This window comes from Camelina sativa, chromosome 7, assembly GCF_030686135.1.
Source record: "Camelina sativa cultivar CO46 ecotype springtype chromosome 7, ASM3068613v1".
NCBI classification, from domain to species: Eukaryota; Viridiplantae; Streptophyta; class Magnoliopsida; order Brassicales; family Brassicaceae; genus Camelina; species Camelina sativa.
In genome coordinates, this window is record NC_141886.1 from 22,369,628 (window position 1) to 22,392,643 (window position 23,016).

Sequence of the window (23,016 nt, forward strand, 5' to 3'; positions counted from 1 at the left end):
TTATAAAATAATCGACCGTCCACGTAACTCCGAGTGGATGAGACGGTCCATCATTGCACTCTCCGCTCCATCATTGCACTCTCCGGGTGAGGATGCTCCTGCTCCATCTGAAGCGAGTTTAGTCCGCTTATGGCTACACTCCTCCGTGATCCATTTCTGATCATGCTTCAGTTCCCTCCAGCAATGTCCTAGCAGAAATGGCTTGCCCTTGTCGTTCTTGTAAAGCTCATACGCCATGCTCAATACATCATCTTCTGATTCTCCACTCTTTCTTCTTGAACTCGCTTGTGCGTAACAGCCCACAAACTTATTGACTCCATGGTTTATCTTGCTCCACCTAGCCTTACATTGTGTAGGCCCTCTTGCATTTGAAACAGATGACCCATAGTTAGCTTTGTAGTAGGCAGCAACCCTCTTCCAGAAACTTTGTAGCCGCTGCTCATTACTTACAACTGGATCCTTGCTTGTGTTTAACCAAGCGCTTATGAGGTTAACATCCTCCTCTGCAGTCCACCGCTTTCTTATTCCCCTTCCTTCGTCTTCTTCATCCTCATCAACCTCAACCTCGATACAATCATCATCTTCAGATGCCGGCCTAAACTGAAACGGCTGAGAAGAGAATCTAGGCCCACAGTTGACAGGCTGAGAAGAGAGGGTTTGGGTAAAGTTGACAGGCTGAGAAGAGAGGGTTTGGGTAAAGTGGACAGGCTGAGAAGAGAATGTATTTGGAAGAATTGGATTATCTTGGGAGTTAGAGTCTTTTTGAGAATTCATAAGATCAACAAAATATGTATGTGGATTACGAATAAGGCTTCTAGGATCCATTGGTTGTTTTAGTGAAAGCTGATGTTAAAAGAAAAGGGTTTGTATAGAAAAAGTTAATGGTTTATGTTAGTGCTAACATGGAGGGTTTATATTGAGCTCAAGTGGTTTTGGGTTTTCAAATTTATGGTTGTAAATTAACTACAACAACCACAAATTTATTACATTAAAACAACCTACTCGACAAGTATCTCTCTAATCAAGTACTATTCGTATTTAAGAACTCCAACAAACAAAAAAGCAATCATCAATGTCCTGACTTGACTATTACCTAATCTAACACTAATTCATCCCAACACACAATCGCAAACAATAACTATCAACAACATATGAAAGCTGTCGTACCATACCTTTTCAAATAAGAGAATCCAAAACGCTGCAGTCCGCTTCATGAATAATCATTCCAAATGATCTCCATTTGACCTCGCACAAACATGTAAAAATAGTCAATATAAATCACATAAACAGAAACAAAAACATTGTACTCTTAACAAGAACAACAGAATAATCTCATAATAAAAAGCAAACCTCTGGTGGTTTCGAGAGGAGCTTAAAGAGCCCCACGAAGTTTCACCTTTTGCAACCTCTCCATGTTTACACTCTTTGGCTGCTCTAATGGCAATCCAAGAGCCTGTGCACAAATCAGCTGAAACTAGAAAGAGAAAACATCATCAGAAGCAGGGTTAGTAGTATAACTTGGTAAATCTCAAAATTCATGTAAAAGAAGAAAGAGAGATGAACATAGTTAATCAGTTAACTTACATAAGCCACAATGATGGTCGTCGGTTTTTCAACTCCTAAGAGGAAAATAAAAAAGCCATATCAACAGTTATTTCACTATATCAAAAAAGAGAGTAAATATGGGAGAGATTAGGAAAACAAACAAAGAGAAGACTCCACTCTTTCTCAACCATCACCGAGAGATCTTAGTCCCAGAAACCACAAAAGGTCTTGCGCTTTGGCAAGTCATCATCTCCATTGATGCCTTTATCTGCTAGTCAAGAGACAAATCCTTGAGGCTGATGCAACAAAAAAGAAAAGAAAACATGCATACCAAAAGTTAGCTAGAGACAAGAGATAAGAAACAAAATAACAAGACATATATATAATAAGCAAGTCTAAGCTCATGGCTGCAAACTTACTTGTCCCTTCATATTGCTGCTAGTTGTGATCCATCCTTTGACAAAGCTTGCTGTTCGGGAGTAATTCCAAAAGAAGACCTGCAACAAAGAGAGAGAGAGTGAGACCCCCCCAAAAAAGAAAAGAAGTCGTTAAAATCAAACAGAGAGTGACAAGAATGAATAAAAACCCAAGAAGATCTTAGTGCCCTCCTCCTCAATCAAACCATCAGGGAGAGATCTTAGTATCCTCCTCAATCGCCGATCGATCAATACTACAGTTATCCTCCGCAATCAATCAATCTGGATTTACAAAAAAATATAATAATAGAAATATGAGTAAATATAAGGAATTCGAGTGAATGAAAAAAAAACCCTATGTAATAGAAATCAATTTAGAGATCAAACCCTAGAAGAAGTTGAGATTTCAGAGACGAAAGCCATGCTTCCAAAAAGCACCTGCGAGAGACAGAAGGAGAAGAAGAAGAAGAAGAAACAAGTTAGTAAAAAAAAAAACAGAGGAAGCAACACGATAAATCAATCACCGAAAGATCAAAGCCAAATCCTAGAAGAGGAACTCACCTAGAGGCCGTGTGAGCGACAATCAGATTAAACTTGCTTTAAAAAACCTGCAACAAGAGACGACGAAGAAACAAAACAAAAAAATCAGAGACGCGACGCGTTAAGAAAAAGAATAACAGAGCGATGCAATTGGATTGAGAGAGAGAGAGAACAAACCCTAGAAGGATAGGAACGAAACCCTTAAGAATGAAGAAGATCACTTGGGCAGACTGCTTAATCCAATTGATAACTCGATTCTTCTCTCTTTCTTCTTTTCCCGATTACATATGAATCGCCATTTCTTTCGCCGGAGTTCTCGAGAGAGAAGAGAGAGAGACTTTGGGGAAGAAAAGAAAAGAAAATGAGTAAAAAAAAAAAAAAAAAACGCTTTTATATTTAACAAACACCCATTCACAAGTCGCCACGTAGCGTTCTTCAAGTGTTGCTCAAACTCCTTCCCAGGGTATCGATTCTTCGATAATGGACCCATTTTTGGGTTGTTTAATATTATTTTGGGGCCCAAATAGTGGAGTAACTTTGTGAGTACTCCCCACTAATCATGCTCTGATAGATTAAACAATCTTCGGTTCCAATTAAAATATAAAGCTACGACCATTCAATTTTCATTAGATGTTTCTTATTTTTTTTGTTAGTGACAATTATTGATAGAGACTAGCAGAGTTAACTATTGAAATGCAATTTTAGATGCTTTATTGGAATTACTGATTGTATAAGCAACTCATGCGTGTCAAAATTTTAATGTTAGTTTTACCAAGAAGACACAGACACGTTTTCCTCACTTGAATTGAACTAGTCCCAAAATTTTATCATTATTATGGCAAAATCATAAGAAAAGATTCGATGCGTTTTACTATTTGGGTTAAAAAGTAAACACCCAAAATTTGATATGGTTTGGTGTACACATGACCTGCTTGAGTGCACTAACCCATGGTATAGGAGCATTTTGACAAACTTATTTTTTTTTTGGTGTTGGGACATGTTTCGTATGTTAGTATGGTTAATTCAATTAGAATTATCTTAAAAGTGGCCGCTCTAATTATTTTATCCTTTTTTTATGTAGTTTTGTTCTTGTTAATCACTCAGTAATTTAACATAAAATTTATTTATGCTTTAACTGTACTTGTCATAGTGGTTACATTATTACGACTGCATGCCATAATCACACATTTAGTTCATTCATTGTAGGTGGACCTAATACCGAACATGTCAAAATTTACTTTAGAAAAATGTAGATTAATTTAAAACCCACTCATGCTGAATTTCTTATAATACAATTTTCAGAAAAAGAAAAAAAAATCTAATCGTTTTGGATTTCATATAATACTCTTGAAGCTTTATTATGAAAATACAAAAATGTTTAACTCCTAGATACATCTCCCAGTGCTAATGTAATGTCATCAAGTAAAGAAATAAATATAGAGCGTTCGTATGTGTAGTAGTGTACGTGCTTAAGTGACCTTCTACCAAAGCTGTTTTGTGATTGGTTGATAGTGATATGTCATGTGAAAGCCTCCAATCATATTTAGATAATATTTGTCTTCTTTCACTAATTTATAAATGAATCTAATTTTAAGCGTATCAAAAGACGGAAAGGATGAGCAGTATTGGTCCCTTGAGTACTCCAATGATGCATTACATTATATATATATATATATATAAACTAGTGGAAAATGTCTTTTCTTTCTTATTTTGTCCAAAAAAAAGAAGAGCAAGTGCCTATACTTCTGTTGCAATCTATTTTCACCATTTGCACATTCTAAATTAACAAAAACATTCACTGTATAAAGTATTTGATGTACAAGATCGTAGCTCTTTGTTTGTGCTCGTGACCTGATATAGATTTCATGAGTTCTAACAATTTTGGTATGATGGACATTAAAAAAAAAAGAATGAAAAAGATAACTATATACCATACATCTCATTTTCTGTTATATAATTTTATTCAGTATATAACCATCAATTTTTAGTTTATAATTCCAAAATAATTATGTAATATGCAGCTATATATATATCCACAAAAATAATTCTACAAATCTATCTACTAATACGTCACTGGACAAAATTTCCGACCGAATAATCTGAAACAAAATGTCTATATACACACTAATGAAAGTGATTCTTATAAGAATTCAAAGTTTTATGGCCAGATCCAAAATTGTAATGAGTGTATTTAGAATCAAATAAGAAGACAACAAATGGGTTGAGAAAAAAGAGTGGTGGAGGGAACAAAGAGTGAACGGACGGTGAAGGAGGCATATTCGGTCGCTTCCCTTTTCTTTTGTTGAAAAAGATTTAGTTGTCACTTACTGCCTTCATTCATTCTTTCTTGTCATGGTCCCTCACCCTCACCAAAATATTCACTTGTTCCCAACTATAATATTTTAATCCCTTTATCAACATTTCACAATTATTGTCTACATATTTTTTTGTATGGTTTTGAATTAAAATATCAATTGAGAGACATGTATTATATGATTAACTTTCCCAGAGTTATGTGGACACAACCTTCCTACTTTGTCTAACATGCATGTAGAAAGTGACCGTCAGAAAACGATCCTAGACAATATAATATATTAATATGATATTTACCAAAAAAAATATATATATATTAATATGATGATACATTGTGATCTGTAAAATCATTATACAGTTCCCATACGCCATACCCCATGCGCAATATTTTTTTTTTCTTATAAAAAACAGCATATCGTTTGATTAGTTTTCTTTCAAAAAATTATTCGTGTCAAGAATTAATACCAAAATAGAATTTTATTTATTGTTAGAAACTATACCAGCTTAAGAGCCAATATATATATATATATATACACATATATATATATATATATCTTTTCTACCGCATACATCTCCTATATAATAAAACGAAAGTAAACAACATTGTTTTGTATACTATATAATTTTAATAAGTTGGTTACAAATAGGTTATAGATTAATTGGTTACAAATTAAATAGTGAGTACAACCTTAATTTATTTTCGGAAGATTTTATTATTATAGCACATTGTTTCCAAAAATCTTAAAGAGAATATTCTGAAGAATCATTTGATATAATCTAACTTACCATATTAATTTCTTTTATTAAATTATTTATCAAATAAAATCTTTTGATATCTAACTTAACATATTAATTTTTTAATTATCATTATACTTCACATCTCATTTTTATATATGAGTCTATTTTGTGAAACAAATAAATTATCATATTATTTATTATAAATAAAAAAGAATCTAATTTCCGGATATAACATAAGTTGAATTCTTAAAAACAAATATAAATGGTTCAATCTATAAAATATTCAAGTTTTAGTAATATTATTCTTTAAAAATAATATCTATTGAATTAAAATAATATCAATCCATCTCCAATAGTTTTCCCTATTTTTTTTTATCTATAATAGAGAGCTCTATAATAGAGACATTTTTGCTCCAATCCACCTCTATTCTCATCTCTAAAATAGAGATTGCTATTTTTTCCTTTATATCTAGAGGAACTCTATTTTTTTCCTCAATAAATAGAGGAAAATATAGCAATCTCTATTTTAGAGATGGGAATAGAGGTGGGTTGGACCAAATTTGCCTATAAAATATATTGCTATATTTTTCTCTATTTATAGAGGAAAAAAATAGAGATGCATTGGAGATGCTCTTATAATCTCTTATTTGCAAAACGATATGGGTGTTTCTTTTTTCTATGTTCCTTACTAAATCTACTTATTTATGCAAATACCATCAAATTCTTCCGCTTATTATTATTTTGTAATTTTTTTAATCCTTGGTATATATCTTTGTCCATGCACAAAAGAAAAAAAATCGTTGGTACCTAATACAATTTATGTTTCTTGATAAAATTATTTACGTATATAAGTAGACTAGGTAACAACCCGCACTATATGCGGGATAAATCGATTTAAAGAAAATTATTATAAGTAAAATTATTATTCTAGAACTAGTATTTGTTTGTGTCAAACATAATATGTAACTAAAGTTTTATTTATTTATTTAAAGCTGCAGTTTTTCATGTAAAAAATATGTTTCACCCGTGAAATCTTTAAATGTGTAAGAGAAAATATTGAAAAAATATTACTATTCATATCACTTATGTTTTATTTTGTAGTCATAACAATTTTACATGTTTCTTATGTAACCATAACAACATATACTAAATTACTCAGTAGTTTAATTAATTTTATTATATGTTAGTAACAATCGGATTCTAAACTAAATTTTCTGAAAATAATCTAATTTACTGATTTAATATATGTGAGTAGGCTATTTAAATCTTTTGAGTTAGTCGGTTTGTTAGTATTTTCTATAAATAACGGATTATTACTAAAAAACCATTATGAAAAAATTAATGAAATTTCAAAATCAACGTATTCGTGTAAGAATACATTTCACCCGTGAATTATGTGAACGTGGTAAAGAAAATATTTATAAAGTGTTACAATTTATGGAAATATATATTTTTTGTGTGCTTTAAAAATCAAAATTTTATATTTATGGTTAATCGAGTAACTATAACAATCTTTCATAATCTAATAATCACTCATTTTAAATATATTATGATTTTTTTGGGTACTAAGTTTATTTATAATGATAAGATTCATTTTTAATAGCACATAGACTAATGTACAATTAAAACGTATATTCCTATTCAATTATCAATATTTCCATTTTTAACGAATAATCACACTAAATGTTGAGTTTAATTAGTTTACACACTTATATATATATATATATATATAAATAATCACACATCATGATATTCCCTAATTTATTGTCATTTTTATATTTATTTATGAATATATATAAATCTATATTTCTTGGGAATTAAGTTTCCTTTAATGAGTTGGAGATAATTCAGGAGTAATATATTTCTTTTTATAACCAATTATAATAACTATTGAAAGATTTTTATTTAAATTATTATGGTAATAATACTAACATAAAAATAACATTTTTTATATGATTTTGTTAATAAGTTATATGTTCTTTATTTTTATTAACTTTATATGTTTTTATAGCCTTTTTAGAATATTTTACTTATATTGATTTTAAGAATCAATATTTTATATTGATTTTTTAAAAATAATATAACTTTGACTTGTATATTTGTAATTAAATTTTAGTGAAATTTTGACTTAAAATAGTATGTAATTATTTAATTAGTTTTAATATGTGATATTTAAATTTGTGTGAGAATTGATGATATATCTAATTATTATTCAGTTAATTGTTTTTTTTTTTGAAAATATAATGGCATGTTAATGTAATTAAGTAGAAAATTTAAGGTTTTTTTTGCTAAATGTGTCTCGAGCTCTCTGGCAGCGACACATCAGCTTTTTGAAGACAATGTTTCTCTATTAATATATATGTGATACTTGTTGTTAGAAAAGAATACTACTGTAGTAGTTTTTCTTGTCTGGAGGGCAACTACAGTACTACAATTTGGGTGGCGACTAAGAAAATACTGATTCAAAAAGATTATGCTACCAAATTGGATGGTAAAGGTATTTGTAGTTTACCAATTATATATATTCAGAGTTTTCCAATCTATATTGGGAAATAAATAGAATATAAAATTGTAAGATATTATTTGTGGTGTGAGGACAGTGATGCTGGGCGAAGATAACACAACATGGACCCATAGATCATCACCTTCTTAACCTTTTAAAGTTTTATACAGTTTTTGTTTCATTTATTTATTTGTGCAGATTATGTTTTTTTTTTAATTATTCTTCTCTTTTCATATGTTCTTCCAACAATTCAAGCACATTAATTAAACGGGAATTAAACTGATAACACACCAACTATTAATAACTAATGTAAGAGTAGTACTTAGACTTAATGACAAAAAGATAAAATAAAAAATAAATGACATAAAAGAGAAAATATAGGTAGCAAAAATACTAATATAGAAATGATATGGAGCTAGAGCTTATGCAACGGTGAGAGATTCTTAATTGATCATATTATAATAAATAAATTATATATTTAAATTTAAATAATAAAAATCAAAAATAATTTATTAAATATTGACAAATGGCAAGCAACATTTCCTAAGTTGCTTCAATAAGCACGATACTCTCATTTTCTCCATCTTTTTCTCTTTTTTTTTTTTTTTTATTATTATTATAATTATAAAATGGTACAAGAAACTCACATCAGTGGACATTGGTAAAAACTTTTCACTTTCAAAAGGTCGCTCTAATTCTCTCCCACCTCTCTCCTCTCTAAAAACCCAAAACAGCGCCGCTCTTGTTAACCGCCAATGTTCGGTGGCTTTATAGCTCCGGCGTTGTGCTTTTTTGTCTTTTTATTTATGTTTTTTTCTTATGTATCTCTATCTCTGGCCATTGATTGGTTTCTTTTGCTGTTTCGGAGGAGTCTCGCTTTTCCCTTGAAGATCCAGATCTGGTTGTTATGATGCTCGGTAGTTTATGTCCGAGGTTTTTCTTCTTTTGGGGAGGTGTGGTTGATTCTCTGTCTGGTAATTGATGTCAATTTCATCAAGTTAAGCGTGTATGGTATATCCCATGTTTGCTTGATGGAGGCTTTAGTATTGTAGCGGGTTTGTGTAGTGTGACCATGGTTTCATTTTTAGGATTGTTTAGTTTATGTGAGGTTTAAATTGATGGATATGACTTGTTGTCGAGTTTGAAATTGGATCTTTGCTCTATCTCTCCTTCAAGTCCTCTTGCCGGTTGTGTGTTTGCTCTAGATTCGTTCTTGGTGTGAGCCATTTGGAGGGATTTCGTTGCTGAGTCACCTACTAGCCTCTCTTTGAGTTTTCTTTGGATTCTTTGGAGTTATGCTTTAGCCGAAGCAGTGGAATCGGTCTCTAGTTCTTCTCTTGCGAGGACGTCACCAGTTTTATGTCTGTAGGTGGCTGAAACTGTGGTCGACGAGTGTCCGCGTGTAAGAACAACTGATCTTGCATGGTTTGTCTCCGGTCGATATCAAAGTTTTTTCTTTGTCCCTAGGGTTTCATGCTCTCTACATCTGGCTGGTGAGGTGCTATAGGAGTTGTATTTGTGTCTTTGATCGTGTGGGTATCTTGCTTTCCTCCCTGTCGGTCTGCTTCTGGTTTGGCTTCGGTCTAAGGTCTATCCGGCTTTATTGGTGCTCCCGGTGTTTAATGGTTCTATAGGGAAGCTTTGTGAGAGTCGCTCATGCCATTGTTCAATTAGTGGGCTTAGGTTACAGTTTTCCATTGACTTTGCTTTTTGGATTTGTGTTTTGTGTTTGTTCTTAACATGCATTTTCGTTTCTTGAGCTTTGTTTCTTTTTTAGACCGCGGGAACATTCAGTAGTCCGTCGCCTAATGACCGTGAGAACTTCAAATTGTCCATCGCCTCTTGTAATCTTAACTTAGTATCTTTTCTGGTGTTCAATAATAAAATTCAGATGACAAAAAAAAAAAAATATACCACTGAACATGCCCTAAAGACTAAAGAGAAAGCTGTTTTTTTTTTGCTCGTGTTGGTTCAATCAATTCTTTATATATTTAGGTACGTCGAAGATACAACGAAACAGCTGTATTGTATATCATGAAAATAATATTACCTTGCTTTAAGAGGGTAAACGCCTCCCAAAACCTGAATCGGGCAGTTTCTAGGTTCTCTACAAGAGTTTGTATTATTATCTTATCGTAAAGCATGCGAATATCTTATTTTCTGGACTTTAGATAATAGATTATCACACACACACACATGTACGTATGGTGTGTGAGGGCAAAAAAGATCATCAATATATATATATGTGTTGGGATACGAGATCGAGTACGAGAAAAGATTAAGGTGTTGATTGGTTGCTTCCAGTTGTCATCTTCATGACTAGTAGAACATACTTTAGAATACACAAGCAGTTACTTTTAATTTGAGATGCGGCGGTAGGTTAAAAAATAAAATATAATATTAAATTTGCTTAATTCTTAAAAAAATAATAATTACAATTATTCTTAGTCTTCTTTCTATGATTCTTAGCCAAAGAAGCTTGGATAGCTCAAGTCATAAGTTTTTATCATTTATGGTACTTATTACTCAACATTGGAAGAGATTAGGGTTGTGTAATTTATATTCGTTGGCCACATCATACTCCATCCACATCTACATCCAAATACTCTAAAGCCCAATATAAGGAACCTCTGTCTCACAACTTAATGTTATTTTCTAATTTTTCTTGTTGCTATACAATTCAAGTGTGTTTTCTCTCCCATACACGAGAATCGAGGAGATCTCATCAGTGTCTTCCTCCGACGTCGGCGAAGGAGAATTTAGCCGGCGTCGGGACATAACTCGTTTTCTTTCCCTGTTTTCTTGCACTCTTTGTTGTTTTTTCTCCTTAGTTTTCGTTAAAATTTTACTCCCCTTTAATCCCTCTAGTATCCTCCCCAACCACATGCATTCAATAGCCTATTTCAAATCCAAGGAGGTGAACAATTGGTCGATTCTTCACAGCTCTTATCCACTAACCGCCTCTTTCTCGGAAAAGCTATCCAAAGAATCAGCAACCGCCAGATCTAGGCTTTTGATCCACCAAGAAGAGATCCCATACCAGGTTCCAACGATGGCAGGAGTGAATCTGCTCGGTCCATCTCTTGCGTCTGGCCTGGTGGAATCGTCGACGGCACACGACGGCCAGCTCATCTTGGTGTCGACTCCTAGAACCGGAGACCTTCAGCTCCTTCTGATTTCTTCTGAGGCCTCAAGCTCTGCTATGAATCGACAACCGACATCCTTTCCCCTTCGGAGACGCTCAAACCCTTTAATCAAACCTCGTCTCCGTTTGGCCGCCGCGTGAAAACCCACCCGTCCCCGATTGGAAAACTAGGGTTTCCGTTTGTTGGCTTACCTTTTCTCGGCCCATTAAGCTTCTCGAGCCCATTAACAAACGATGATCCGCAAATTCTCCTTCTGCGTTTATCCAGGTTCGTTCGGAACTTAAATCTTTCCCACTCTATTCAATCTCTGTGTAGCTTTATGGAACCATCTCGGAACTTAAATCTTTTCCACTCTAGTCAATCTCTGTGTAGCTTTATGGAACCATCTGTTCGAAGACTGCATTTGGATGATAAACTGCCTTTGTTGATAGTTTGGTTAAAGATTTTATTAGACAACCTGTTATTAGAATCATCTAGGACTCTTGCCTTTGAAGTTAGCATCTTGAATGACCTCGGCATTATGATCCAGTCCATTCGGAACTGTGATTACCGAAGTGTCTTCATGCTCCCTTCTTCAATCCGACTGATTCATAAGCCCGTTAAACCGCCTCTCATCAACTTTTTGAAGTTCACACCAAAAAACCTGAAGATTAGTGGCATTATGATCCCAATTCAAAGTAGTTGGGGTTACCACAACATCCTCAAGCGTTTCACCCCTGAGACTAAGACCTCAACCAACCCCAGCTCTATCTTCAATCAGAGCACTCCTAACCCTGCTCCAACCCTTGGCAAAGCTCTCCTTCGGGTAGACATCCTCATTCCGGTGAGGTTCTCAGCTTTAGTCTTCTCAACACTACTTAGTCTTCGATCTAAGACAATGGTCATCTTCTCCTCCATCGAAGTATTCATGGAAGAAGCATCGTTATTTCTTGACCTCACAAGTTCCAAAACCCTTGCAAGGAGTTGGTGCATAGCTCTCAAGTCTACAATTTCGATGACCCTTATCTATTTTTATCTCTTTGTTGTATTTGCTTTGGAGATTGTCTTACTTTGCTGTTTCTTAAAACTCTGATCTTCGTGCTATATGTTGTATTCTATTTTAATGGAATGAAACATATCTTTATTAAAAAAAAAAAAAAAGGAACCTCCGTCTGACTAACTCGAATTGACAATGCAATCAAAATACATACGTAAATACGTACTTTTTAATACAAAGTAATAATAATAATACTATTTTCAGTATTCATCCCGTTTGATTCTCGCAATGTTTGATGTAATTTTCAGATCAACAAGACAAGGTGATGATGATCGTCGTGTTGTTTTTCATCATCATCTTAATTGTACATAGAGAACAACAAAACAGGGATGAAGAATATGAGCGTATCAGAAACTATGTCCCGGATATTATAATACCATCTATGGATTTAGTGCTTAATCTGACGGAGACTCGTCGTAGTGTTAAATGGGATTTAGTGATCAGGATCCCTTCAGACCTTCCTGGTTACTATACGTGTCTCAAAGGATCTTTTCAGACTTTCATACTTTACCAAGGTGTTAACATCGCTAATTCATCATTGAGGTTACACTTTCTTTCTTAAAAATTCTGTTTTCTTATATTTTTATTTTTTTTCTTAAACGATTTAACTTATATGTTCACATATTTTCGTTTTAACACTTTTTTCTAATGACGTTCTATCAGTTACAATCTGATACCAAATTGGCCTCAGCTGCTTAATACGTCATCGGTTGCTTTCGAAGGTGATATGGACAGTGTGGTTGTGAAAGACATTATGGAGGATATTAAGGAAAGAAGAGACATGCGGTTCGGAACACAATTGCTTTTTCCGGATTGCAGATCTGGAAGGACGATGAACTATACGTGTGATGAAACCGCGTTGCGGTTCGAGCCTGGCTCTCAGAGGAAGGCAGCTACGTTTGAAAAAACCTCCCCTGTATGCCACTATATTCGCCCTTAATTATTTTTTCATCAATATTGCTTCCTCTTTTTTTTTTTTTAGTTTGCAGATGTTGGACCTTCTTCTTTTGCGTTTCGATATATGAAATTGTAGCACATCGGACATCCAATGTTACACATTTACACTCTTTTACACTATGTAATATCTTTCTTTTTTTGGACAAACATTGGGTAATTTTTGATATAAAATCTTAAACTCCACCAATCCACCATCAACAAATTTGTGCGCCACGAAATTCAGATCATCTTGGCTGCTAGTGATCTTATTAGCCCATATTAACAGACGTCTGATCTTCATCACAACATATTATGAAGGAGGGATCTGATGTGTAATTCCTATATAGTTGTTGTATAGTTTGGTTATTTACTATCCGCTCCTAGATTTTGGTTTTTGATCAAATTCCAAATATCTCTTGGAGTATTTTGATCACCAACTTGGAGAATAAGTGATTCGGAAATTGACTGGAAAATCTATGTTGTAGCAATGTCGTTATTGTCAACATTGGTTGAACCAGGTTCTATCGTCTCCCAAACCTTATGTACGCGCAGCACAATCCTCATTTGCATAGCCCAGACAATATAATCTGTGGCAGTTAGCATAGGGCATTGGTGTTAGCTGCAACAATTTTTTCACCGTCAGCCATGGCTCGGCCGATGATATGTTCAAGGATCGATTATCCTTACAGCTCTGATACCAAATAAAGTTTCTCAAGCACAAAAGTGTTTATATAATTCTTGATGTTTAGTAATATAGCTCAAAAACTAAACACCTCTCAAGCTCTTATACTTTTCTTAATGATTATCACAACTCAACAATCTTATTTATAGAACTAGAAAACTTTTACTAATCCTATTCCTGTTAGAACTAGATACCTCCTAACTCTTAATAAGATTATGATGAGCCTCTCTTGTCATTATCCAACTTGATAAGGATATCTTAGACTCCAAGCTAGTTGAAGCTTATCCAACAATACCATCGCTAATTCATCCCAAAATCTAAATTTGACAATTATTACTTTCTAGGTTCTCAAAACGAGTTTATATTATTGTAAAGCACGCGAATATTTTTAGTTTTTGAACTTGAATTCCACATAAATTACTAGTTAGTACTCCTTAATTAATTAGGAAAATATGCCAACTTTTCGACACAGAAAAAGAAACCTAAATCTGGTGTACATATAAATATACACATCTCTTTCTCTCTTCTTACTCTCTGCATGCGTTACAATGGCTTATGGAAACGAAGAATTAGCTCCCAAATCCAACTTTTGTGCTAGACTTACACCACAACAAAATACGATATTGGAGATCTGTCTCGGGCTTTTCATTATCTCTATCATCATTGCTGGTACCATCGTTTATGCCTGCTTTGAAACAAGACGCTTCCGTGAAGAACAGCGTAAAGAACAGCAGTTTATAGAAAACTATGCCCCGGATATTATAATACCATCTATGGATTTCACGGTCCTTAATCTAACGAAGACTAGTCTTAGTGTTAAATGGGATTTAGTCATCAGGATCCCTTCAGACCTTCCTGGTTACTATACGTGTCTCAAAGGATCTTTTCAGACTTTCATACTTTACCAAGGTGTTACCATTGCTAATTCATCATTGAGGTTACACTTTTTTTTATTAAAATTAAAAAAGTTCCATTCATCTTATTTTTTCTTATTTGTTCACATATTTTTGTTTTAACTCCTTTTCATGTCGTTCTCTCAGTTACAATCTGATACCAAATTGGCCTCAGCTCCTTAATACGTCATCGATTGCTTCCGAAGGTAATATGGACAGTGTGGTTGTGAAAGGTATGATGGAGGATATTAAGGAAACAAGAGACATGCGGTTTGGAACACGATTACTTCTTCCGGATTGCAGATCTGGAAGGACGATGAACTATACGTGTGATGAAACCGCGTTGCGGTTCGAGTCTGGCTCTCAGAAAAAAGCAGCTACGTTTGAAAACAACTCTCCTATATGCCATTATAATCACCCTTAAGTACTTTGTCATCAAAAATTGCTTTTTCTTTTTTTTGGTCTTGTTTGCAAACGTTGGACACAAGTCGAACCTTCTTCTTTTGCAATTTGATATGAAATTTTAGCACATGGGACATTCAATGTTACATTTACTATGTAATATCGTTTTTTTTTTTTTTTTCCTTTTTTGTTTAACATCTTCAGATCGACAAAACTTGATCCGTCAATCTATTATGCGGGTAAAACACTAGAGAAATACAAGCAGTACCTAAAATCCTGCTTACAAGCAGTATCTATTACAAGTGCACCAAATATGGTGTATTCAAAGACCAAAGGTCAAAATACAAGCAGTACCTAAAATCCTTTTAGAGAAATAAACCATTTACAGATCATATACCAAATCTTAAGTCTATATTGGTCTGTGCTTTCTTTGTTGAAGTAAGTGCAAAGGGTTTGATTCGAGATTTGAACCTTAACTAAAAAAGATTTGAATTATAAATATATATATATATATATATATATATATTACATTTACACATCTCTCTCTTTCTCTCTTTGAATTACAATATAATGGCTGAATTCAAAGATTTTAGATTCCTCTTCGTCTTTTGCACGCTCATATTGTGTGGATCGCTCGTTTTTATCTACTTTGCAGCCGTGCAAGATCGTAAAGAACATCAGCGTATCAGAAATTATATCCCGGATATTATTATACCATCTATGGATTTCACGGTCCTTAATCTAACGGCGGCTAGTCTAAGTGTTAAGTGGGATTTAGTCATCAGGATCCCTCCAGATCTTCCTGGTTACTTTATGTGTCTCCAAGGATTTTTTTTCAGACTTTTATACTTTATAAAGGTGTTACTATCGCTAATTCATCTTTAGAGAGGTTACATTTTTTTAAAAAAAAAATTCTATAATCATTTTGTTTTTTTTCCTTAAAACGATTTAACTTCTCACATATCTTTTTTTTGCTAAACTTCGTGTTTTTCTAATGTTCGATCAGTTACAATCTGATACTAAAGTGGGCTCAGCTGCTTAATACGTCATCGGCTCTTAAAGAATATGGTTTCCAACAAAGTTTAAAAGACTACTCGTTATTCACCTAAACAATATGGTTTCCACCAAAGTTTAAAAGACTACTCGTTATTCACTTATGCGAAGACGTATCCATGTTCTTGTCTACGTCGATGATCTCATTGTCACTGGGAATTCTTGTCAGGTTATCACCGAGTTTGAGGTGTACTTGAGCTCTTGTTTTCATATGAAACGTCTTGGTATTTCTAAATATTTTTTTGGCTATTTGAAACGACCCGATCTATTTTTTTTTAAATAGTAAATAATAATAATAATAATAATAATAATAGTAATAATAATAATAACAATAATAATAATAATAATAATAATAATAAATAAACTACAACTAGTGATTCCATACCAACTAGCCACCTAACCACAATCACAACCAACAACAGAAAAATAAGCAGTACCAATATCTAATAAATAACCAATAATAAACCTAATATTATAACATAAGCAATATCCAAATACCAAACAACAGGAAACATGAAACCAGCAACCTAGCAATGTTTCTAATGACCCAACTCTAGCAACCTAACAATACCAGACAACATCCAATCGAGTCCCTAGAACATCCTCCTCTTCATTGCCTTGATTGCACTATCACACTTTGCCTTTACCTGCACCACAAACACAAATTGAGATGCATGAGTATTTGATAAACACTCAGTGAGGCAATCCTCCCATCTACTGGGCTATACACACAAGCAATAAGATCTCTACATGCCACAAACAACAAACAATACAAACAAACCAGGAAGTATGCAAAGCATCACGTCATCGTTGTAACTGAAGAAGGGTGTCGACCGACACCAGGTGGTGTCAATCGACACGTGCTCGACAAAACCCGAAACCCTAGTGGTGTCGACCGACACCTCCACATGGTGTCGATCGACACTCGCTAAAGTTGTCGAGCCGTCCTCGTGTTGGTGTCGACCGACACCGATGCCGAACATCGTTTTCCTTCGATTAGAAACTCCGAATCTCGCCTCCAATCTTCTCCAATCTGTTCATGCATCCCTAGAAGTAAAACCCAGCCAAAACAACGACGAAATACCATAGAGAACTCAAAGGAACAACCACCTAAGCACCAAAACACACAAAAAATAGAGATCTTAGCTTAGATAAGACATGGTCATGCACTCACCTCTTTACAGGAAGTTTCTGACCAACAATGAACGAATCCACACTCCCAGCAAGCTTCTCACACGTTCCTAGCCTTGAATCCTCACTCCCACAGCAAGATCTCACCCACAAAGCCTTGAAATCTCACAATCTTTCTCTAGAACCTCAAGAACAACTTTCTCTCTTTGTTTTTTCTAAAAATGGCGAGACAAACACCAAAACACGACCTAGGTCGTTTTCCTCACTTAAAAGTCCGGTTCTGTGGTTTTCTCTAAACCAAACCGACCAAAATCGACGATTAAATGAATCTGATCGAACCAGATAGCATTGGTGTCGACCGACACCACCCTTGCTGTCGATCGACACCCACCCCCAAAACACAGAGTTTTGGTTCACGGGTGTTACAATATTGAAGTGGCTCGGAATTCTACTATCATCTTTCTCAACGGAAGGATACTCTTAATATAATTTATGATACGGGTGTACTTGGGACACAACCCGTCTCTCATCCGATTGATCAAATTCATATGTTGGCTAGGGCTACAGGTGAACTATTACCAGACCCGTTCTGTTATCGACGCTAGGTTGGTCGCCTTATCTATCTTGGTGTTACTAGACCAGAACTTACCTATGCTATTCATATCCTGTCTCAGTCTATGAACGCTCCAAAGATGGAATATTGGGAGGCTGCTCGTCGGGTGGTCTGTTATCTCAAGGGTAACCCAGGTCAAGGTATTCCTCTCCGGTCTGGTACTGATCTTCGGATCACGGCTTGTTGTAATTCTGACTACTCAGGCTGTCCATTGACGCGTCAATCACTTACCGCTTGGTTTATTCAACTCGGTGGTTCTCCGGTTTCTTGGAAAACAAAAAAGCAAGATGTGATTTCTCGCTCTTCTGCTGAAGTGGAGTATAGAGCCATGGCCGAGATAGTTTCCGAAATTTTATGGTTCGTAAGGTGCTAACCTCCATGGGTGTTGATTGCTCTGCTCCTGTGCCACTGCATTGTGATAATCAGTCTGCGATTCATCTCAATAAGAACCCGGTGTTTCATGAACGGACCAAACATATTGAATCGAATTGTAATTTCATTAGGGATTAGATTGTGTGTGGGGTTATTGTCCCTCAATACGTTTCTACTAAGGTTCAGTTGGCCGATATAATTACCAAAGCACTCGGTCAAAAGGAGTTTGATACTTTTAAGCTCAAGTTGGGTATTCGAGACTTTCATACTCCACCTTGAAGGGGGTATAATGAACGAGGGATCTGATTTATAATTTCTATATAGTTGTTGTATAGTTTGGTTATTTCCTATTATGTATCTAGGCCAATGTTGTAAGCACATATATAAGGCGCAGCCCTCATGACATTATGAATAAGAAAACTTTTTACAGTAAACAAGGTTTTTGACACAACAATAGATTTTTTTTTTTCCAATTAAGCAGCAAGGTTCTCGGTCCGATCCTATGAAAACTTTGATATGTGGAACAGGAGACAATCCCTCATATTGCCTAAGACCATCTCCATCCCTCATCTTTATAGAGAGATATATTCATATTAAAAAAAATTATAGATAAAAACATAATATTGATTAAATTATTTTGGAATCTTTAAACTTAAGATATTGTGTTTTTAATGTCTTGGTGAAGACATTTATTACACAATGTTCAAAGTTTAAAAACACCAAAACAATTTAATTAATATTTTTTTTTGTTTATTATCTGTTAATCTAGAGACATCTCCTTCTAAAGATGAGGGAAGGAGATGCTCTAAGGTTAACTTAGGTTAGCAGTAACATGGGAAGATTAGCGCATGCATCAACCAAATTTTATTTGTGGTCAAATACAAAGTCCAAATGCCCCTAAGCAGTTCTTGTGTTGGGGATTTGGGTATAAGATTACAATTTTTTTTCTATTTATCAAAATCTTCTTAGAGAAGAAAACTTAATTACACGTGTACTAAATATGGTGTATTCAAAAACCAAAGGTCAAAAATAAGCACTTACTAAAATCCTTTTAGAGAAATAAATCATTTACAGATCATATACCAAATCTTTTCAATATATATATAAATACATAACTATATACATATATACATCTCTCTCTTTCTCTCTTCATGCGTTACAATGGCTTATGGAGAATTAGCTCCCAAATCCACCTTATGTGCTAGACTTACACCACAACAAAAAAAAATAGTGAAGAGGTGTCTCGTATTCTTCAGTATCTCTATCATCATCGCTGGTACCATCGTTTTTGCCTGCTTTTATATAAGACGCATGCGTGAAGAACAGCACTTCATAGAAAACTATGCCCCGGATATTATAATACCATCTATGGATTTCACGGTCCTTAATCTAACGGAGACTAGTCTTAGTGTTAAATGGGATTTAGTCATCAGGATCCCTCCAGACCTTCCTGGTTACTATACGTGTCTCAAAGGATCTTTTCAGACTTTCATACTTTACCAAGGTGTTACCATTGCTAATTCATCATTGAGGTTACACTTTTTTTTATTAAAATTAAAAAAGTTCCATTCATCTTATTTTTTCTTATTTGTTCACATATTTTTGTTACTCTTTTTCATGTCGTTCTCTCAGTTACAATCTGATACCAAATTGGCCTCAGCTGCTTAATACGTCATCGATTGCTTCCGAAGGTGATATGGACAGTGTGGTTGTGAAAGGTATTATGGAGGATATTAAGGAAACAAGAGACATGCGGTTTGGAACACGATTACTTCTTCCGGATTGCAGATCTGGAAGGACGATGAACTATACGTGTGATGAAACCGCGTTGCGGTTCGAGTCTGGCTCTCAGAAAAAAGCAGCTACGTTTGAAAACAACTCTCCTATATGCCATTATAATCACCCTTAAGTACTTTGTCATCAAATATTGCTTTTTCTTTTTTTTGGTCTTGTTTGCAAACGTTGGACACAAGTCGAACCTTCTTCTTTTGCAATTTGATATGAAATTTTAGCACATGGGACATCCATTGTTACATTTACTATGTAATATCGCTTTTCTTTTTTTCCTTTTTTTTTTAACATCTTCAGATCGACAAAACTCGATCCGTCAAATCTATTATGCGGGTAAACTAGAGAAATACAAGCAGTACCTAAAATCCTGCTTACAAGCAGTATCTATTACAAGTGCTTCAAATATGGTGTATTCAAAGACCAAAGGTCAAAATACAAGCAGTACCTAAAATCCTTTTAGAGAAATAAACCATTTACAGATCATATACCAAATCTTAAGTCTATATTGGTCTGTGCTTTCTTTGTTGAAGTAACTACAAAGGGTTTGATTCGAGATTTGAACCTTAACTAAAAAAGATTTGAATTATAAATATATATATATATATATATATATATATATATATATATATATTACATTTACACATCTCTCTCTTTCTCTCTTTGAATTACAATATAATGGCTGAATTCAAAGATTTTAGATTCCTCTTCGTCTTTTGCACGCTCATATTGTGTGGATCGCTCGTTTTTATCTACTTTGCAGCAGTGCAAGATCGTAAAGAACATCAGCGTATCAGAAATTATGTCCCGGATATTATTATACCATCTATGAATTTCACGGTCCTTAATCTAACGGCGGCTAGTCTAAGTGTTAAATGGGATTTAGTCATCAGGATCCCTCCAGATCTTCCTGGTTACTTTATGTGTCTCCAAGGATTTTTTTTTCAGACTTTTATACTTTATAAAGGTGTTAATATCGCTAATTCATCTTTAGAGAGGTTACATTTTTTTTAAAAAAAATTCTATAATCATGTTGTTTTTTTTTCCTTAAAACGATTTAACTTCTCACATATCTTTTTTTGCTAAACTTCGTGTTTTTCTAATGTTCGATCAGTTACAATTTGATACTAAAGTGGGCTCAGCTGCTTAATACGTCATCGGTTGCTTCCGAGAGAGATATGGACAGTGCGGTTGTGAAAGACATTATGGAGCATCTCAAGGAAAAAAGAGACATGCGGTTGGGATCACGGTTGCTTCTTCCTGATTGCAGATCTGGGAGGAAGTTGAATTATACTTGCATGTGATGAAATCATGCTGCGGTTTGAGCCGGGCTCTCAGGTGTTGATTGGTTCTTCCACTATCTCCCGCAAACGCTGCCTTTGCAGGTGGTAGCGGTTGCTAGCGATCGGTGCCAATCATACAAACCGTTTTCAATCGCTTCTAACCGCTCCCAACCACTGAATTCAAAAAGTTGATTCCCGCAAGCGTTTGTGGTTGCAGACACTTGCGGTTGGAATTTTTTTTAAATAAAAAACAAATCAAAAATACTAAATTACTTTTTTCTTATATCTTCAACCTAGCCGTTGTATACATTAAAGATGAGAGAAAATTAAGTACAAATACGATTGAAAAGATTAGATTATAAAAAATACAAGAAAATAAGATTCCAATTAACAAAAAAACAGAAAACATGATGTAAAACTATTGGCATATCACACATACGTTAATATAAATAAATATAATATTTCATCAGAAATTTAAGAAAATAAGATTATTTGTGAAAATATCAAAACAAATCACCAATAACTCTTCTCAACTCTTTCATAATTAATTACCTTTAGCATTATAATTCAATGTGAGGAACTTATTGAGCGTGTGAGATTTACCTGAGAATATGTATAATCTAAAGCATTTATTTTGTCAATTATCACATTACTTGATTAAATTTTGGGTGAAAAGCCAAATGCATAAAGTAATAAGTGTTTGAATATGAAATTTATTTGTTTTTTTAATAATTATTTTAGTATTTTAATAATTTCTAATTATAAATCAGATTTAATAAAGTTTTTGGTGTTTTTAAACATCTATATAATCATATACTCCCTCCGTTTTAAAATATAAGATGTTTTAGAGAAGTTTTTTGTTTCATAATATAGGATGTTTTCAATTTTCTATGCAACTTTTAGATAAATTTAGTATTTTATATTATGCAGTATTGTTTCTGATTGGTTGAACTTGTTAAAAGTAAAGACTTCTTAATCTGCGTGCTTTACTTAAAACATCCTATATTTTGAAACGGAGGAAGTATTACATTTATTATGTTTTAACCGCTAATGCAACTGTTGGTCAACTAATCGTAAAACTCCCGTAAATGCAACCATTTTAAAACGCTAATCCAGTTATTCAAAATGCTTAATAACTCTTGAAACCGGAATCTTTTGCTTTCGTAATCTCTTTCAACCGCAATTGCAAACGCTGCATTTGAACCAGTTAGACCCTGATGGAAGGCAACTGTGTTTGAAAGCAACACTCCTATTTGCCATTATGTTCGCTAAGTATTTATTGTTTAGTTTGCAAATGATTGATCTTTGAGTAATACTTGGGTTCACCCCTAGGGGTGAACCTCTTCATTCACCCCCATATAAAATAAGGAAATAAAATCTGTACATATTTATTATAAAATTAGAAACTTAAACCGTTTTTTATAAACCCAAACCGATATATAATTTTGTTGTAATTATAAAATCTAAACCCTAACGATCTCATTTGTAAACCCAAACCGAAATATACTTTCGTTCTAATTGTTAAATCTAAACCCTAACCATCTCATTTGTAAACCCAAACCGACATATAATTTTGTTCTAATTGTAAAATCTAAAACCTAACCACCTTATTTGTAAACCCCAACC

The 23,016-nt window shown here is 34.0% G+C and overlaps 5 protein-coding genes across 5 annotated transcripts; 4 read left to right on the top strand and 1 right to left on the bottom strand.

Moving 5' to 3' along the window:
• LOC104704780 (glutathione S-transferase T3-like) lies at nt 1-3,059 on the bottom strand. Its single transcript, XM_087458576.1, has 9 exons — nt 2,679-3,059; nt 2,523-2,569; nt 2,349-2,399; nt 2,132-2,243; nt 1,965-2,042; nt 1,707-1,841; nt 1,585-1,619; nt 1,173-1,474; nt 1-708 (listed from the first exon to the last, which is right to left on the bottom strand). Exons 8-9 carry the CDS (start codon nt 1,212-1,214, stop codon nt 1-3), a joined length of 750 nt encoding a protein of 249 aa, XP_087314702.1. The 5' UTR covers nt 1,215-1,474; nt 1,585-1,619; nt 1,707-1,841; nt 1,965-2,042; nt 2,132-2,243; nt 2,349-2,399; nt 2,523-2,569; nt 2,679-3,059.
• A 7,646-nt stretch (nt 3,060-10,705) lies between these two features.
• On the top strand, nt 10,706-13,381 carry LOC104701647 (uncharacterized). The gene is made up of 3 exons (XM_019227478.2): nt 10,706-11,468; nt 12,486-12,780; nt 12,901-13,381. The coding sequence occupies exons 1-3, from the start codon at nt 11,435-11,437 to the stop codon at nt 13,175-13,177; spliced, it is 606 nt and encodes a 201-aa protein (XP_019083023.2). The 5' UTR covers nt 10,706-11,434; the 3' UTR covers nt 13,178-13,381.
• Nucleotides 13,382-14,390: 1,009 nt separating this feature from the next.
• Nucleotides 14,391-15,279, top strand: LOC147941578 (uncharacterized). The gene is made up of 2 exons (XM_087456584.1): nt 14,391-14,792; nt 14,896-15,279. Exons 1-2 carry the CDS (start codon nt 14,404-14,406, stop codon nt 15,170-15,172), a joined length of 666 nt encoding a protein of 221 aa, XP_087312710.1. The 5' UTR covers nt 14,391-14,403; the 3' UTR covers nt 15,173-15,279.
• A 4,046-nt stretch (nt 15,280-19,325) lies between these two features.
• Nucleotides 19,326-20,333, top strand: LOC104704782 (uncharacterized). Its single transcript, XM_010420814.3, has 2 exons — nt 19,326-19,851; nt 19,952-20,333. The coding sequence occupies exons 1-2, from the start codon at nt 19,481-19,483 to the stop codon at nt 20,226-20,228; spliced, it is 648 nt and encodes a 215-aa protein (XP_010419116.1). The 5' UTR covers nt 19,326-19,480; the 3' UTR covers nt 20,229-20,333.
• A 452-nt stretch (nt 20,334-20,785) lies between these two features.
• On the top strand, nt 20,786-21,411 carry LOC147941579 (uncharacterized). The gene is made up of 2 exons (XM_087458577.1): nt 20,786-21,105; nt 21,222-21,411. Exons 1-2 carry the CDS (start codon nt 20,786-20,788, stop codon nt 21,409-21,411), a joined length of 510 nt encoding a protein of 169 aa, XP_087314703.1.
• The last annotated feature ends 1,605 nt before the right edge of the window (nt 21,412-23,016 follow it).